The 19,489-nt window shown below is 46.4% G+C and overlaps 1 protein-coding gene across 6 annotated transcripts in view; it reads right to left on the reverse strand.

Annotated features, from left to right (window-relative positions):
• FBXL19 (F-box and leucine rich repeat protein 19) overlaps positions 1-19,489 on the reverse strand; it is a 369,014-nt gene that overhangs the window by 222,061 nt on the left and 127,464 nt on the right. For 3 of the 6 annotated variants that reach the window (XM_086932056.1, XM_086932057.1, XM_086932055.1), the window contains 2 exons: positions 15,647-15,679; positions 13,442-14,115 (listed from right to left, as the gene is read on the reverse strand). In XM_086932056.1, the coding sequence (XP_086788182.1) occupies positions 13,442-14,115; positions 15,647-15,679 (707 nt within the window). The remainder of the gene's footprint in view (positions 1-13,441; positions 14,116-15,646; positions 15,680-19,489) is intronic. The other 3 variants (XM_086932059.1, XM_086932058.1, XM_086932060.1) reach the window with 1 other exon arrangement.

Genomic DNA, 19,489 nt, shown 5'->3' on the forward strand with positions numbered 1-19,489 from the left:
TAGATGACAAACCTCTTCCATTTAGCCGCATAACAAGCTCTTGTAGTGGGCTTCCTTGCCTCCCGAATGATGTCCATGCAATCGGGGGGAAGATTGAGGTAGCCAAACTCTAGGACTTCAGGAGCCAGATCGCCAGGTTGAGCTGTTGCGGATCTGGGTGCTGAATGTCGCCATGGCTCTGCGTCAGAAGGCTGGGAGTGAGATGAAGCCTTTGATGCGGTACCACGGAGAGTTCCAGAAACGTGGTGTACCATGGTTGGCGAGCCCACGTTGGAGCAACCAGGATGAGCGTCATCGAGTGCTGCCTGAGCTTGCGTGCCACCAGCGGTATCAGAGGTGCTGGGGGAAAAGCGTACGCAAATCTGCCTGACCAGTTCATCCACATCGCATTGCCCTGTGATTGCGGGTGTGGGAACCTGGCGGCGAAGCTTTGGCATTTTGCGTTCTCCTTTGTGGCGAACAGGTCTATCTCTGGATGACCCCACTTTTGGAAGTACGGTTGGAGTACTGATGGATGTATCTCCCACTCGTGCATTTGATGGCTGTGCCTGCTGAGCAGATCCGCCATCTGATTGTCCTTGCCCGGGAGATGCTCTGCCATGAGGAAGATGTTCCTCTGAATGGCCCACTTCCACATGCTCTGAGCCAGATGAGACAGCTGCGGAGAGTGTGTGCCTCCCTGCTTCTGAATGTAGTACATGGCCGTCATGTTGTCCGTTCGGATCAACACGACTTTGTTGCACAGATGTACTTTGAACGCCTTCAAGGCCATGAAGATTGCCATCAGTTCCAACACATTGATGTGCATCTTCCTTTGCTGTAGTGTCCAGAGTCCCTGCACCGTGTACTGGAGTACATGAGCTCCCCATCCCTGGAGAGAGGCGTCCGTTGTCAGGATAATCTGTGGCACAGGCTCTTGGAATGGTCGGCCTTTGCAAAGGTTTTGTGGATTCCACCAATGCAGAGAGTTGTATGCCCGACCGCTCACCAACACTAGGTCTGTCAGTTGCCCATGAGCCTGAGTCCACTGACGTGCAAGGCACTCCTGAAGCGGACGCATATGTAGTCTCGCGTGCCGGACAATGGAGATGCAGGAGGCCATCATGCCTATCAACTGCATGAACACCTTCGCTGGAAGCGAGTGCTGAGGTCTGAACCGCTGGATCAGCGCCTGGATACTGGCGATTCTCACTGAATTTGGCTGCGCAGTGGCTGCCAGAGTGTTGATTGTCGCGCCCAGATACTGTCGCACGTGGGCGGGCTGGAGATGGGACTTTGGGTAGTTCAGAGAGAATCCCAGATCGTGCAGGAGATGAATGGTGCGTGACACATGGTCGACGCACTGTCGTTCGGTCTTTGCCTGAATGAGCCAGTCATCCAGGTAGGGGTGGACGTTCTGGCGACGGAGATGCGCCGCCACAGTCGCCAGGCACTTTGTAAATACCCTTGGCGCCGTGGTGACCCCGAACGGCAGAACCCTGAACTGGTAATGCTGGTCTAGAATCGTGAATCTGAGATACTTCCTGTGGGAAGGATGCAGGGAGATATGAAAATAGGCATCTTTCAGATCCAGCGTAGCCAGGAAGTCCCCCTGCTGAAGCAGGGGAAGCACTTGCTGTAACGTGAGCATATGGAAGTGCTCCGAGAGGATGTACCAGTTTAGGGGCCTGAGGTCCAGGATGGGCCTGAGGGATCCGTCCTTTTTGGGGATCAGAAAATACAGGGAGTAAACCCCTGTTCCCCGCTCTTGCAATGGAACGAGCTCTATCGCCCCTTTTTGCAGCATGACTAGAACTTCTTGCTGCAACAAGGTCAAGTGCTCGCCGGACATAGGACGGCTCCTTGGGGGTATGTTTGGTGGAATGGAAGTAAGTTCCAGACAGTACCCGTACTGGATAAGAGACTTGACCCACCTGTCCGTGGTGATGGATTTCCACGCTGGCAGGAACTGCTGGAGTCTCCCCCCGACCGGTGTTGTATGGTCGGGGGGCAGTGACAAGACGTCACTGCTTGTTGGCAGTGGTGGACCTGGAGCTGTTGTTTCCACGTCCCCTGCCCTTGACGTTATTGCCTCTGTAACCACCTCTACCCTTGTTGTTGTACGAGGTTTGGGTGTTACTCTTGTAATACTGTGTGGACTGCGATGCCTGACCCTTTGAGGTGCCTCTGGAAGTGGAGCGGCGAAAGGAACCACCCCGAAACTGCTGACTTTGTAGGGCCCCCATAGATTTGGCAGTTTCCGTGTCTTTTTTCATTTTTTCCAGTGTCGCATCCACCTCAGGGCCAAACAGGTGGTCAGGATTAACTGTTTGATTCAGTATTGTAGTTTGGATGTCGGGTTTGAACCCTGAAATTCTAAGCCAGGCATGCCGTCTAAGCAACACTGGTATTGATCGCCCTGGAGGCTGTTTCTGCCACATCCAGTGCACATTTTATGGATGCATTCGTAATGAGCTTTCCTTCCTGAATCAGCATTTCTCCTGCCTCTTTGCACTGGTCAGGGAAGTGTTGCAGTATTGATTCCAAGGTGTCATAATGGGCCCTATCATAGCGTGCAAGTAGGGCTTGTGTGTTAGATATTCTCCAGATATTAGCTGCCTGTGCAGCAATCCGTTTGCCTGAAGCCTCAAAGATCTTGGACTCTTTGTCAGGGGGGGGAGCGTCACCAGTAGTCTGCGAGTTCGCCCTCTTCCGAGCGTTGGAAACAACCAACGAGTCCAATGGCAAGTGTCCCTTGATATATGTTGGATCCGAGGGCGCTGCCTTATATTTCCTGTCAATGCGAGGGTTGACTACACGCGCCCGGGTGGGCTCCTTGAAGACCTCCGTTGCGTGTTTAAGCACCCCTTTAAGCATCGGCAGCGTTTTGACTGACTTTTCAGCTACCGAGAAAGTGTCAAATAAGAAGTCCACATCCACGGGGTCCGAGTGCAGCTCGACGTCGTGGTTAGCCGCAGCTCTCTCGATCAGAGCGTTGAAGGCTGCCGAGTCCTCCGTCGGTGACGTTTTGGCCGCAAAAAGTTGCGCGTCCTGGCCCGACTGCGGGTCCTCTGGGTCACCTCCGGCCGACCAAGGTTCGTGCTCCTCCTCCGGATCAGAGTACGCCGGATAGTTGTACTCGGCGTCTTCCTCGTCCGCATCGCCTGCGGCGGAATGCGTTGGCGAGTGTCCCAGTGCTTGTGGAGACACAGGTTCCACCAGAGCCGAAGATTCCGCAGAGTCCCTTTTATTTTTGAGAGGGATCCGAAAATGTTCCAGCACCGGCTCCGTAGTGATTTTCCTCTTGAGGAGGGACAGTTTCCCGGTGTTGGCGTCGATGATTACCTCACGACGTTCCTCTTCAGCAAGCGGCTGGAGCCGAAGCTTCGACACCACCAAGACAGCTTTCTGTGTCAATACCTCCTTCGAGGGTCCGCCCTGTTTCGGCACGAAGGCCTTCGGCGCCGACTTGGGTGGCAGGGTAAAACGGATAGGCGTTTGCTCCTTCGCAGGCTTAGGCGTGAGCTTAGGCGCTACAGTGTCCTGAGCGGGAACCACACGGTCCTTTCGTATCCGCTACAGGGATTCCGCTACCTTCTTCGTCAAGGCTGGAGAGGGCTTGACCGGCTCGAGCGACCTCTCTGCGTCGAGAGCCGGATCCCCGGCAGGCACTTTCTTTGGGGCCGACGCCCCATGCCCATGCGCGTCGTCGCCTTGACGCTTCTTTGGAGCCGTCTTCGGGTCCACGACCCCTTTCGACGCCGACGCAGCCGCGTCGGACGACTTCGCCTTCGGCGCCGACCCAGAGGGTTTCGGGTCGGCCATTTTGGCGTGGCTCTTCAAGTCGGCCATCTTGAATTTTTGGGAAGTTGACGCCTCCAGAACCTTCTGCACCAGCGTAACTTTCACTTTCGGTTTCGCATCCGAGGGTGCGTGACCAGACGGCTTCACTTTCGTTTTCTTCAACGGGAGTGGCTTTTCATAAATGTCCGTGACCGGGCCCGGAGGCGGGGACGTAGGACTCATAAGTAGATCTTGGGTAAGGCCCGAAGGCGATCCCTCGACCTGGGCCGTATGAAGGGGATTGACCCCTGAGTCTGGTTGGGGATGCTCCTCCTCCGAGCTATCCCCTACAGTGGCAAAAGCCCGATCGTCGTCCCCTACCTCGTCGGTGACTTCGTCAAAGTTCTCCTCACCCGCGTCGTAGGTCTCCCCCTCGGACGCGGGACTAGAGTCCGAACCTTGCACGTCGTCTTCTTCAACAGATTCCTGGAATATGTCGTCTGGTGGGGGCGCCGCAGTAGCCGATAACCTAGCCTGGAGCCTATTGGCCCGACGAATCTTCAGAGTCTTCTTGCACCGGAATTTCGAACACGCCATGCAGCGGTCTTCGTCATGGTCCGGTGACAAGCATGTATTGCACACAGGGTGCACGTCGAGGTGTGAATATTTGGAGTTACACACCGGGCATTTCTTAAACTGTGTTCGCTCCATAGCAGAAGTGTAGTGTAGGCCCGTCCGCGCCGAAAGCACGCGGAAGGGCAGCAAGAGTTCGGAGCTGAGAGTCAGACAAGAAACCCGTACGCAACTATACCGACGCTCAGCCTAAAGACCTTTTGGTCTCGAGTAGAAAGTCGAACAACTATCGGTTCCGACAGAGGGAACCGAAACACATCCGAACCCAATGGCGGAAAAAAACAATCTGGGGATGGAGGAGATGCCCATGTGCACTGTAGTCCAGGGGAGGAGCCACCTATCTCGTGATACTTCGAAGACTCTTCCAGGACAACAATGTGCAATCATCCGGACCCAACACTAGGCGGCGATCTATGCACAGATATGAATTCAGCAGCCCACATGCCTCGAACTTGGACATATCTAGTGGCCATTTGTTGCTTTGAGAACAGTGATGGATGCTCCATTCCATACATACGACTGAAAACAATCAAATGTGGACAGTAAAACAGAAAGCAGACATTCTTCAGCAATGTGAAAGTAGGTGTCTATGAAGGAAAATTGCCACATTCTGTAATTTACTATGAAAACCTTCTTAACAAGATTTCAGCTTTGGCACCATAATAAAAAAATAATCACTTTCACTTGTGGCCCCTACCATTCTTTGCATTCAAGAAAACATGTCAAGTACTGTACCATACACACAGTGAAGAGAATGGATCCCAACTTACCCTTCATTAAAAGCAAGCCATATTGATACTACTGGATAAAGATGTCTTCCATGACAAGATAGTGTGTAAATAAACCAGGCCCCCCTGTAACTAGGTGTGAGTTCACTAGACAGGGATCAAATGAAAATGCAAAAACCTAGGCCAACTCAAATATGATCAAAATATGACAAGAAAACCAACAACCTGAAAGAGGTTAAGGGGGTGTTTGAGGTTTATGAACACGATAGACAGAAACCAATAAAACAATTGTCTAGGATGAGGAGTCAGTTGGAGACTTCTAGAAAGTGCGAAAATGTGATCTCAGGCTTTGTTCGAAGGGTATTAAATTGCATGTCACACATCACCCATTTTCTCATTTTACCTCTTATTGCTTGGGACGGAGGTTCATAGGGCTAAAAAAAAAAAAAGAAATCAGAATGACGTGGTTCCAGAAATACATTTGAATCGGTCTCCTACTGCTACATCTCTACGCTTTGGGATATAGAATGGTGTACTGATCTTCCCACAGAACGGGCAATTGAACAACCATTCTACCCATAGTAAGTACAATCATGTGAAAACTGAATAAAAGGCAGATTGATTGAATTAAGGAATCCTGCAGCGGTCTCATCTCAGGGGCACAAACCAGAGCACCATGGCAACTACGATCCAGACATCACAGTGTACTAAAGAGGCCACGATAATGTTAAAGTGTGCTATACAAATAGTGACTAACTAAGACACCAAAACGCCCTCTATTATGGACATGATGAAAAGGCAAAGGAGAAACAGGTCCCAGAGAGAGGAATCTCGGCCCACACTGGAAGGTAAGGAGTCCCAAATTTGCTCTCGACTCCTCGGTGGCACAGGGGCCAGCCACCAGAGGAGACATTCAACTTTTTATTAAGGACTTCAATCAAGTTGGAAGTCTCATTCCTTCGTATAGACCTATAAAATCGATTTCACAATTAGACCGAAATATAACACGGGCTGAAACTAGACTAGAACAAGTAGAGGCTTTCATAGAAGAACTGGCTCACAAGCAGGATACCCACGATGAGTGGCAACACTAGAGGCCCAGCACACACCGATTCTTGAAAAACTAGAGAATAACAAGAACAGCTCCGTAAGAAGTAATATCATTACGAGGAAAGTTAAACAAAAAATTCAAATACAAGATCGAAAAGCCATCCTATACCTCCAAAGAGGAAACCCCGAAGACGGAACTTCATCACATGCCTGTCAAATCTGCCAAAATCTTCCCTGATGTTCTGGCAAGAGAGCGCTTCTTTAAGTCAAAGGAGCAAAACTAGACTGGATCAAGAGGGACCAGGCCAAACTTCTTTCAGGGTACACAATTTCGCTCTACAAACATATATATTTAGCAAACCTGGCAAGACAACATTTTTGCCGAGATCATGACAATCTTGAGGCACCAATCAATCTCATATAGATGGAACAACCATCGTAGGATCCTGGACATTCAAAGCAAGTTCTCAGCACTGGGGGAAGACGCATACAATGAGTAAGAACATGGCAATTTAAGACAACCTTCGCAGCAGTCCTCCAAAGAGAGCAGGGAAGTGAGAAGGCAGAGATGCAACAAGCACAGAGCAATGTACCCAGCTGCTTCGAAAGACAGTTTCCAGCCATTGTAACTTAACCGCAGTTCTTCCTACTTGTCAGCAGAATCACTTAACCACCAACAAAATTGCAGAGTGAACCTTCTATGTATTACCCACCAGCACCCATTTTTCCATCTCTGCCTGAATTTGCTATTCATGTACGTGCTCTGTTCTTTTCCCATTATGTACGTAGCCTGACTATACGCCATTTGCTTATCTTCCTCGAGAACACCTACACTCACCGGGAGCCAAATAAATAATAGTCAGCCTCTGGTAAGAACGGTCTGGGAGACTTCTCTGGCAGGAAGCCCATTGTCCGGTTGCGCTGGATGCTGAACCACCACTTGTGGATTTTTTGTTAAATGCTCCCTTCTAACTGAGCAGTAGGTAGAGAATGTCAAAATTCCCAATGTAATTAGAATCCAGTTTGTTCCTTTTATTGTTCCGACACCTGAGGAGGAGGACAGGTTGCTTAGAGAATGGGAAAACACTTGAATCTTCTGGATTCGCATGCTGTGCATTAGATTATGTAGTGGTATACCTTTTCCATGAGTTGGTTGGGACGAAATGAGGAATAGTTTGCTAACAGATGCTGCAATACATTTTGTCCCGCTTGTGCTTCCTTGTCCTTTTGAACGTCCACACACTAATGTTTTACAAATGTGTGTGGGGATGCCCATGTTCCTGCTGCGCAGATTGCATCAGTGGATACGTTTGTTAGGAACGCTAATGTTGCGTCCTTTTTTCTTGTTGTGTGCCTTTGGGCATGTGGACAGTGTTATTCCTGCCACAGAGTAGGAACTTTGTATTGTTTCTACAATCCATCTTGAGATTGTGTTCTCTTTGATACTGGCGACCCTTTGGTTGCTTTAGTGAAGGATACAAACCACTGGTTTCCTCAGCGGAACTCTTACACATTGTATAATAAAGCTTTCCTTACATGCAAGGTGTGTAGAGTTCCTTCCATTCGAGATTGTGGTTCCTTGAAGAACACTGGTAGCCGTATGCTTTGACTGACATGAAAACTGCGTTTACCTTAGGTTGGAATTGTGGGTTAGTTCTGAGAACCACCTTGCCCTTATGGATTTGTAGGTATGGCTCCAGCTCCTGTATGGCTAGTGCTTGCAGTTCACTCACTCTCCCCAGTGAAGTGCTAGCAATTAGGAATGCAGTTCAGTGCGAGTGAGCCGATGTACAAAGCGGATCTCAAGTCTAACAGAGCGGTCATTAAATACGGTAATACTTTGTTTATGTTTTACATTGGCGCTGGAACTGATCTTGGCCAAGCGATTCTTTTTGATCCCTCTAAGAACCTCTTCACTACTGGTGAAGTGAAGAAACTGTCACATGAGGTGCCTCTATGTAGGCTACTATAGCTGCCATGTGTACCTTTAATGATGAATAGGTTGAGCTGCCATTCAACATGTGAGTGAGATATGTTAGTACAGTTTCCAGTCTTGTATTTTTTTCCATTCTCTTGGTATTTGGGAACCAGTGAATGTACCTGTTCAACTTTGCTGCATAGCATTATCTTGTCCTAGGCATTAGTTGCAGATGCCAGAACTATGTATTTAGGGGCCATGTGTTGCTGGTAGTACATTCTCCCATTCTCCATGGTTAGCAGGTCGTGATCTGCTTTGATTGCGATTTTGTGCAGTGGACATCTCTAGTAGATCCGAATACTAGGTCTGTTTAGACCACTGAGGGGCTATGAGGGTAAGGTTTGCCCCTGGCTTTTTCCAGCACATTGTGTATTAGGGGAAATCGGTGGAAAAGCGGAAGCAAATCTCCCTGACCAGTTTAGTGATCAGGCATTCCCTTCTGACTGGATGTGTTGGAACCTGGAGGCCGAGTGTTGGGATTTGGTGTTTTCTGCTGTTGCAAACAGATATATGGTCATCCTTTCTCATGCCTTGAATATCCTTTCAAGTATTTCTTGGTTCAGCTTCCATTCGTTTAAGCTGCTTTCTTGTCTGTTTAGTCTGTCAGCCTCCATGTTTTCCTTCCCTGGTAGGTGGACAGTGTAGAGAGTGATCTTTGATATTGCTTATTGCCATATTTCTTGGGCTAGTTTGCTCAGGATGTCCGATTTTGTGCCTCCCTGTTTGATCAGGTTGAACATGGCTGTTGTGCTGTCGGTTTGTATTAGCACAGTTCTTCCTATGAAGTGTGGTTGGAAGGTTTTTAGAGCTAGAAGCACTGCCTTCATTTCCAGGAGGAACATGTGCTTCAACGCATCTGTGTTGTTCCATTGTCCCCCATACTTTCAGGTTTCCTGTGTGTGCTCCCCAACCCTTTGGGAATTAATCTGTTGTGATGGTCACTTTTGGGAGTTGGAGTTTGGAATAGTCTTCCTAAGGTCACTTGTCTTGATTTCCACCATTGTATCTCCCTTTGTATCCTCGCTGTGACAACCACTAGATCCTCCCTGTGTAGTCTTGCATAGGTTAGGAGTTGTATACACATGATGCCATCATGCTATGAATTTCATGGCTGTCAGAGACTGCCCCTTCCGGTATAGGTGAGCTTGCTCGGTCATCTCCTTTATCCTCTTTGGAAAGGGGTATGCTTGTGCGGTCCTTGAGTTTAGGGTCAATCCCGGGAACACCTTTTTCTAATCCATTTGTGGGGATGATTTCATGTGGTTTATGGAGAAACCTAGGTATTCTAAAGTTATTACTGTAAAAATGTCTCTTTGGCATATATGTTTTGATACTGCCTTTACTAGCCAGTCATCTAGGGATATGTTCACATGTATTCCGTTCCTGCTTAGGTAAGCTGCAACTGCAGAAAGGCACTATGTAAAGACACGTGGTGCTGACTATACCGAATGGTAGTACTGTGGACTGGCAGTGTACTCTGTCTAGTAAAAATCCGAGGTGCTTCTTGTGTTCCTGATTCATAGGGAAGGGTAGGTAGGCGTCATTGAGGTCTAGGGTAGCCATGTAGTCTCCTTGTTTTAGAAGTGGGATCACTCCTTGAAGTGTTGTCATCTTGAAATGTCAAGTACCAATTAATTTTTTGGGGAATCTGAAGTCTAGGATTGGCCTTGGAGTTGGGTCCTGTTTTTTTAAATCAGGAAATCAGGTGATTAGTTTCCATTGTTTTTTTCCCTTGGTAGTACTCTCGCAATATCATTCTTTTTTAGGAGTTCTTTCACCTCCTCGCTTAATTGTACGGTTCCTCCGCTCCACATCATTTTGCATTCAGGGTTTTTTGGGGTGGTTCTTTGGTTACTTCTATGCAGTATCCGTGACGTATCACGTTTAAAATACATTTGTCTGATATTTTTTCCCACTCCTTTGGGAAGGTCCTAAGTTGCCTCTCACTGTTGTTGGGTCACTTGGTTGTTGTCCTCTTCTCCTTACATCCACACGAAAGGGCTGCCTGGCAAGGTGTTTCCACTGTTGATACGTGGACTATTGCATGGCTTGATGGGAATGCCTTGTGGCTGTTACCCTGGTGCTAAAGGCGTTCTGCCTGTGGGCCTTTGGATTGTCCTTCCTCCCCTTCTGAATGAGCCTCTGATTTGTAGAGCTCCCATAGCCTTGGCAGTTTTGATGTCCTTCTTGATCTGTTGTAATAACTAAGCGACTGCTTGGCCGAACAGGGCATCTCCTGTAAAAGGCATGTTGATTATGGAGGCTTGCACCTCTTTCTTAAAGCCCAACACTCTTAACTATGCAGGTCATCTTAATGTATTGCAGTGCACATCTACCTACTGGCAGTGTCTGCTGCGTCCAGGGCTAACTTCAAGCATGTGCTGGCTACTTTCTGCCCCTCTTGCAAACCTGTCCTGGGCCTCTTTTTGTATTCCTCTTATAAGGTGTTGCATGAGGGACCCCATCTTGTCCCATTGTTGATGGCCGTATCTGTTCAACTCTCCTTTTGAGTTCACAATGACCCACTGTGTTGCGGCCTGCCTCTCCATTTTCCTTCCCACCATGCCAAGACTCTTGCTTTCTTTTTCAGGTGGTTGTCCTGTAGAGCGGGGGGCATTTTTACACCTTATTGCCTAGGTGACAATTACCAAGTTAACTGGTGCATTCCCCAGTATATACTTACTGTTTTAGGTTGAGGTTTTGTACTTTACCCTCAACCCTTGGTGTTACAGCCTTTGCAGTGGCAAGTTCTTTAAATGGCCGCTTCCCTTGGTCCAGTATGCTGGGTAGCATTGGTAAATATAAATTCCCCTTGTTGGCTGGCATAAGTGTTTCCAGGAGGAGACCAGATTTTTCCTTTTCTTCCTCAAGCTGTACTCCATAGGTTTCAGCAGTCCTCTTAATTAGGCTGTTGTACATGGAGGTCATCTTGTGGTAAAGACCTGGAAGTGTCGTTGTCTACTTCTTCCCTGAGGGATTCAGTGTTGAGGTTGTTTCACTACACTTCTTCTAACCCTCCCGCCCCTCCTGTCTCTTCAGGTTCGTAGAACTCTTCTTCAGGTTCTTCCTCCTGGGGCTCTGTGTTACAGGAGACCCTAAGGCAGACTTGTGGTCTTAAGACATTGAAAGCGGTCGACTGTTTCGGTGGGACACGAAATTCCCTTAAGTAGTCCAGCTCCTTTTTTCTTTGCAGGAGCACTGCCATCTCGGCCTCAAGCCTCTTCCTTTTCGACCTCCTGTGCCTTTTTTTAGCATTGAGCAAGGGCGAAGGTCTCTTCTTGGGTGTCAATGGTTCTACTGACTGTTTTGGGCCCTCTTTCACTCTCTTTTAGCCGCATGGAACCTTCGAAGGCTTCAACAAGGTCTTGCCTGCATCTGCAGCCTGTGGTCGGTATAAGTGGGCCTCTTTGGCTTTCGGGTGACAGTCAGTTGACATTTGCTTTGGTGCGGAAGTTGGCTTTTTGAACTTTCCGGACCCAACCACTACATGGTAGAATAATGCACAACATGTGAATCAAGAAATGGATTCAAGCTGCAAAACTGTTGCTTGGGATTGTGTGGGATCCGGCAAAGGCAGTCCGGAGCGGTTTATCGATTTCACATACATCCACAATTCAGAGTCTAGCAAGGGAAAGAAACATGAATTTGTATCCTAGTTCCTAGCCCTGAAACAACAATAGAAGACAGATTGTCAACCTAGAATGTTTTGCACAAGCTGATAGGAGAAACAGCCAAGAAAATGCAGTACATCGCGCAAAAGTATTACAAGTAAGCAGGTATAGCACACCATATTCTGGCATTTAATTTAAAAGCCTCACAAACATGCAATCAAACAAAAATTGTAGGCCAGTGAAGGAACAAGTTTACTACACATCCAGTGCACCAAGGCACAAGCTAACTATCTACGGCACTATAACCCCTACCGCTCCCCAACATTAGCACCAGAAGTCCTGTAGGAATTGGAGGTACCCATATCCCACTTAGAAGTTCAAATGGTGATCCATGGGATCCCTCAGAATAAGGTGTTGAGCCTGGGTGGCTTACCCATGACAGTTTATAAAGCATTTCAAGATATTCTAGCCAAGTTTTTACCCAAACTGTTTAGTCACAATGGTGATACTCTAAAATTCATAGTTACAACGCTCAAAGCTGTGATCACTGTCCTCCTGAAACCAGACCTGGGTCCATTACTAAGTGATTCTTTTCGACCAATAGCACTCCTAAACTAGGAGGTAAAAATATTCATAAAGATTATTGTTAGAAGGCAGACTTTAGTCGGGCCTGAGTTAATACCTCACTTTCAATAAGGTTTTTTTGTCCAGGGGTGACACACGTAAGACTATGCAAGTCTAGCAGGAAATCTCACTGACCTGACCACTAAAAGTAGAATTTAGATGATCCTTCTCTCACTTAAGGTGGACAAGGCTTTCAACAGGGTAGATTGGCAATTTATTAAGAAATATTTATCCAAAACGTCTACTGGTTCTACAGAACCTTTAACAGAAAAGGTCCTTGTTTTTTTCACGACAGTTACATAAGCCAGATACCATGAATACATTTTTTTTTATATCAATAGAGAACAAATGCAGCCCTTAAAACTCATGTGTGGAAAGAGATGGGGGATGAGCCAAACTCGCCAAAACCAGACTGTAGCAGTGTCAATGGCACAGCTTGGTGGTTTGCAACACAGGGTACCAGACTGACTAATCCACAACAGTTTGAGGGTGTGCGTAAAAGTAGTTTGTGGGGGTTTGGCAGCATCAGGAGAAGCACGAAGAGTACAAGAACAAATATTTTACCCAGAGCACTAGAAACCTGCACCCCCACACCAAAAGAGATGAAATACAGATGCTGAAGGTAAACATACAGATTGCTGTAAAATCAGAAGACAGTAAATAAGAGTGACAAAAACCGCAAGTCTTGAAATATAAGACAGTTTGGAGGCATTCAAGGCAATGATTAATCAAAGATGTTTGGGTGCTCCAACTGGTAGATGAATAGACCACCTAAGGGCCAAATTCTATTGGAATTACTTTTCAAAAATATACATGTAAAACACATTTGGGGTCAAAGCACATAGGGTCTTTGTATTGTTTTTCCCGGTATTTTTTGATTATTATGTTCACATATTTTCAAAGTGCTCTGAATTGGTGAGGAAGAAACATTTGTGTAATATAAAATATCTATATATCTAACACTAAAACAGTCAGATAGGTACACTTAGAATTGAAGCAAAGCCTTCTGCAGACTTTCTCAAAACAGGTTTGGGAGCGGGCAATACTTTTCTTACCAGCGGCTCCAGGTCTTGCACACGCGCATGCACACGCATAGGTCTCGGTAGCTGAGGTATTGGAAGACCGCGAGCCAGATGTCACGCTGCATGATGTGGTCCGAGCCGCCATCCAATGGAAGAGAGTCTGGCTCAGGGCTGTCAGGAGGCGGCTTCACCACATGCCGCTCCATTTGTAAGGGTTTGGGGGGAGACGGCACTAGCGGCCGGTTAAGGAACTGGGTCCGGGCCACAATGCGAAGCCCCACTTGCCCAGCAGGCCGGCCTGCCTTCCTGCCTGGGGGCTGCTTGGTACCCTTGGTGGTGTGGTGGTTGTTTTCCTTCTCCTGAGAGTTCACACGGGACTTGAGTTTGCCATTACGGGCATCAGAGCTGCCATTGTGGCTCTCCTCTTCCTCTTCATCGTCTTCTTCACTGGCACTGAAGCCCAGAGCCGCCAGCCGCTGTTCTCGAGTGGGGGTAGTTGCAGGGCTAGAGCCACCACCATCACTGCTGGCATCCGAACCTCGAGAATCAGAGTCAGAGTCAGAGTCAGAGCTTGAGCTGGAGCTAGAAGAGTCTTTCACGCGCTCCAACATCTGGCACATCAGTTTGAATCGCTCTAACTTCTCTCGCTGGTGTGACTTCTCTGACTGGACCGGCAACTCTGTCTCTCCCTGAGGTGGCTTCTGTTTCTGTGAAAAGTAAAAATTATAAGTAGTTGTACTTGCACACCAGTGACAAAAATTACACCTGATATCTCATTTAATGTTTTACACCGCTGTGCAATAAAGTTTGAGCACTCTGAGACTAAGTGCAAGCATCTCTCTACGATGAGATTAGAACATGCACCAATTCTTTCTCTGCACTAAGTTCCAGTATTTCTCTCTTCTCTGGTTCAGTCCAAGTCTCTTCATCTACTCTTAAACCACTGTGTCGACTTTCTAGGTAAACTCCTATATGTCTCTGTACTACATGCTCCACTCATATCTTTTTCAACAGAATGCCATAGTCTGTCTTGTTGGAGTCTTTAAGGCACTGCAGGTCCTTTCTCTGCTTGTACACATCTCCACTCTATATACTAAGGATTTGCATAACCTTTAAATGCCCTTCTGGCCCATAGGTTTCTTTTATATTCCCTCAAACCCAGTAGTTCTCCTTTCTTAGCTCCCCCTCAATGCATATGTTTATTTTAGGCGTAAGGAATGTACAAGTCTATTTTCTGTGCTTCCAAACTATGCATATCTTCTTTCTACTCACTTTCTTCTTACTAAGCTCACAGGCCCTGTATAACTTTCTATACCCTTACATTGGGACTACTACTCAAGACCTAAAGCTGTGTTCACTTAACTCCTCTTTGAACTTACCCCATGTACATCTTTTTGTAATTGATTAATCTGTATTTTAATTCTCTGCTTTCAGTCACATTTATTCTTTTAGTCTATGTGTCTTTAAATTTCTAGCCATGATCATGTCTCTATTTTCGACATCCAGTCCCTGTAGATACTTAGTATATTTATTCTTCTACATTACATTCCCCAGCCTCTACACTCCTTAATTTTCTCTCCAACACAAACTATGACTTTCCTAGAGTTTTAAAACTCTTGGAGCTGAAGTGCCTTGTTAATAAACATCCACTGTTCTGAGCCTACCTACATCAGTTAGCAATGAAAAGTACTGTCACTGAATGTTGGAATTGCTTGGAATGAGAACTCAGAAATACCTTACACAGTAGCCTCAGTGCAAACTACAGCACAAAGACAATCACTTCGCATTGAAGACTGAAACCTTGAGGAGGGAACAATGTACAGAGTCACAGGTGAATCCCTTGCATGGACAGCACACACAGAACACAGGCTTGCAGCATGGGAAGAAGGTGGAAACACAAAGCACAGATCGGCAACCAGAGATAAAATCTGGGAGATGTGTGCAGACAATAAGCCAAACCTGAAATAAATAATTACTTTATATGTTGTGCTCAATAATGCATTTTTGCCTTTTCTGAAAACTTAAAAAAACACGTTTTATTGGGACCCAAATTAATGGTGCTGAATTTGTCTAAATCTAAAGGAGGAAATGCTTAGTTGGCCTTGCCATTATTCAGACTAGTGACCTGCATATGGCCGGGATACCAGCAGTGAGCAATCAGCTCACTGAGCTGCTGCGCTAGTATCTTTTAGTCCCTCCCCCTGTCCAACAGACTTATTAAAATCTAGAGTCACTCACCTTTTTTAAATGTCTGTCCTTCCCATCTTTTAACTGTCAGGAGACAGAAAGGTGGGGAAAGAAAGAGAATAATTAGGAATCGCTGGAGAGATAGAGACTCCCTGCACAGTAGGTTTTCCAGAAAAGACTACTTAAGCCTGAAGCTGCATTCAATGATACCCACCAGAAACCTCAAACCACCAAGAATATGAAGCTAAAATTAAATTTCAGATTCTTTGGAAACAGTTTCCAAATTGCATATTCTCAGAATCTATTTTTAAAAGGAAAGAAAACATGCAAGGTGTACATAGTAGCCTTTTTCTACTGGCTTGAATCAGGACTACTAGCCAAGGAAGAGATGGATGGTCAGTTGAGTTTAAATGAATTGAATTTTATGAGGACTTTCTTCACTAGATGGGAGAGCGGACAGGCCATGCTTTCTCAAATAAATAGAAAATGTACGTCCCTATACAGGGTTAAATGGAATAAGCATGAAACCAAGTGGTGTATAACAAATGACAGTCACCACGAAACCAGAAAGGGACCATGTGGCACAGTGCCCTCTGTGTCCCATTTCACTTCAAACATCCCAGCCAGCCCCCAACCCTACCAAGGTCTTTTACACAGTCAGGTTCCTTCACAATTTGGTTTCAGGATAATAATGTTCTTTTCTGCCCGAAACTTACTGAAATCCAGACAGCACTTGTGTCTTACGTCTATAGCAGCAGCACCACTTCAGAGGGGTGTTGTTCCTTCACAAGTCTCAGTTGCTTCTGAGATGCCTAGAATTCAGTCAGTCCTGCAGCAGGACCAAGGGCACTTACAGGAAACAAACATGGCCATCCTCCTCATTCACCACTACAGAAACCCTGTAGTGGTAAGGGACGCCAAATACGTGATTCCATTGTTCCCTTGAACCATCAAGAGACAAACATGAAATAATCTGGTTGAGAAAGAAGGGAGGGGAATTCATTTAAAGGGGTCAAGAACAAGATGAATGTTTCCGGTTGTTGGTCCAAAAGAACTCCCACCAATGACACAGGCAGATTACGCCTAACCACTGCTGCACAAATTAGAGCAGTGGAGGTTAGCTTTACTCATGGAAACCACCCCCCAGGGACTTCTACAAAAGGAGTGGGGAAAAGGAGGGAGGGAGGAGCCTGGCAGCTCGCCCGAGGTTCTGACGAATTAGTTACTTACATTCGATAAAGCTTTTTCTGTTGCAGACTATTTATCCTTCAGGTTCCTCACTGTAGAATATTCCGCAGGAGTCAGACAGGATCCAGAAAATGGCCAACATGTGTTTCGTCACACCCGTGACTTTTTCAAGGCTTAAAATTTGACGTATTCCTAGAAGTTAACAGCTCATTGGATTTAGGAGTAATTCAGTAGGACTCTAATTATCCCAAAAATTCTATTCCTACTGAATTACTCCTAAATCCACCAACTAACATCACCTTGAAAAAGTCACGGTTGTGACGAAGCATGTGTTAGCTTTTTCGTGTTTTCGGCATCAAGGACTGGATTATTATTTCATCATTTTAGTGACTAACTTTGATTGCATCCATTTAATTTAAGTGTTTCAGTCCCTGTACATTTTGTAACACTTCAGCGTTACTTTGATACCAACCAGGTAAAATCAATTAAATAAATTAGCGAATGTCCTTACAAACGAAATTTCCAGTGTTTCCTGTGTTAAGTGTATTCTTTATTTTTCTAGTCCTGACTTAACAGTGTCATTAATTGAGGTTCAAATGTTATGAGTGCCAGGGTATATCTAGTTTTTGTAAGCTAATACGCATGTCACTCCCTGTTACTTGTGTTTTCTGCACCCTAAGTAGTGGAGTGTTTTTTTACCCCGAGTGGCAGCAATTCTGCTTTTTCAGGTTATCTGATTACACTAAATACTTTGTTGCCCACCCATAATTGATATTGATGTGCGACCCCTCTGTCCACCAATACCTTATTTTAGATTGGAGGATCCAGAAAATCTTGAACAGCATCTCTAGTAGGCTAGTAGGCAGTGATGAGCTCTGTGTCGGCGTAGTACGCGCCAGAAATGATGTGTGATGCCTATATACGCGCAACCCCAAAACACGGCCATTAATTTTTTTGTGTGAATAATTCCTGGCTAAAAACGCAGAGCGCGTCAGATCGGGGGAGGACTGAATGGTCAGCGAGGAATCAGCAGTTAGATAGAGTCTCTACCAAAAAAAGGCGTTTCTGAAGGAAAGTAACCTGTTCTTCTGATAAAAGTTTTAACCGTCGATTCCTCGCTTTAGAAATTATACCCAAGCAATACCTCCTCGGAGGAGAGTCTGTGAATTGAATCAAACAAGGAAATCCAAGAGGACCGAATGTGCAAAAAGCCCACGACAGACCTGACTGCCCAAATAGTAGTGCTTCATAAACATGTGGAATGATGCCCATGTAGCGGCATCACTCCACATGTTTATGTCCAGGACAGGGACCCTGCGTGCTAATGCAACAGTAGCCTTGGCCCTGGTGGAATGGGCCCGAAAGCCATCAGGAGACTGAATTAAAATCTGCTACTCACTAGTTAAGAAGCAAAGTACACTCCATCGAGAGATGGTCCTCTTCAGCAATTCATTGCCTGTTTTTGCTTTTGGAAATAAAAAGTTGGTCATCCACCCCATGGTCTTCGATCGAAATAATCTAAAAGGACAGTGATCTTTTTGGATTCAAATGGTGGAGCCTCTCCTCTTCCTTAGAAGGATAAGGTGGAGCGAAGAATGTTGGCAACGTGATGTTTTGGCTGAAGTGAAAAGAGGTCACCACTTTCAGAATGAAGGAGGCAAAAGCCCTAAGAACCAGTTTGCCCAGGTAGAAGCTGGTGTAAGGGGCGTTAACTGAAGGAGTCTGAAGCTCACCGACCCTCCTGGCTGATGTAAAGGCCATTAGGAGGGAAGTCTTGACAGTTAGGAGCCTGTGTGGACAGCTATGCAGGGGCATGAAGGGGGGAGCACATGAGAAACATTAGGACCAAATTATGGTCCCATCAAGGAATGATGAAAAGTATAGAAGGGATTTTTTTTTAAAAGCCCTTAAGAAAATAGGTCACAACAGGTGACTTATGCAGTGAAGGCTGATCCAGCAAACACAAGAAAGCCGATATGGCCGAAAGTATCTTTAGCGGTGCCCAAGGCAAGGTCTCACAGGGTTAAAGACAGCATAAAAAAATAACACCAAGAGGGCCGAAAGTGGATGAGCATGGCCAGAGGAGAACCAAACCACAAATTTGTCCCAACGGCAGATGTACACAGTCTTTGTTGAGGAACACCTGGCTACCAAGAGGACTTCACAAATCTCAGCAGGAAGATGAAAGGCATTCAGCTGTCGCCGCTCAATCTCCACGCATGAAGGTGTAGTGTGTATAGGTTCAGGGGCTGGATCCTACCCTGCTGCTGCGACAGGAGGTTCCCCCGAAGAGGAAGCCTGATTGGAGGACAGATGCTCAGGATACCAAATTTTCCTTGCCAATAAGATGATTCCAGCCCGGTCGGTCCTGATCTCAGGGCACGAGCGATATCAGCAGAAAGGTGTACAGGAGTTCCAAGTTTCAGTATAAGAGGAACACATCTCCAACTGAAAGACGCTTTGAAAACTCCAGCATGCAGAAGAGCGGACATCGCACGTTCAACAGTGTGAATAGATTGAGCCAAGATTATACCCATTCTCAGAAGAGACATTGTGCCACCTCCAGATGTGGATGCCATTCGTGATCTGCAAGGCATATACGGCTGAGCCAGTCTCCCCTCGAATTCAGAGATGCCAAGTGCTGCACAACCAGCAAGATGGACTGTTCCTCCAGCAAGGTACAGAGGAACAGGGCCTCCCGGCACA

The sequence above is a fragment of the Lissotriton vulgaris genome, chromosome 7 (genome assembly GCF_964263255.1).
Source record: "Lissotriton vulgaris chromosome 7, aLisVul1.2, whole genome shotgun sequence".
Lineage (NCBI taxonomy): Eukaryota > Metazoa > Chordata > Amphibia > Caudata > Salamandridae > Lissotriton > Lissotriton vulgaris.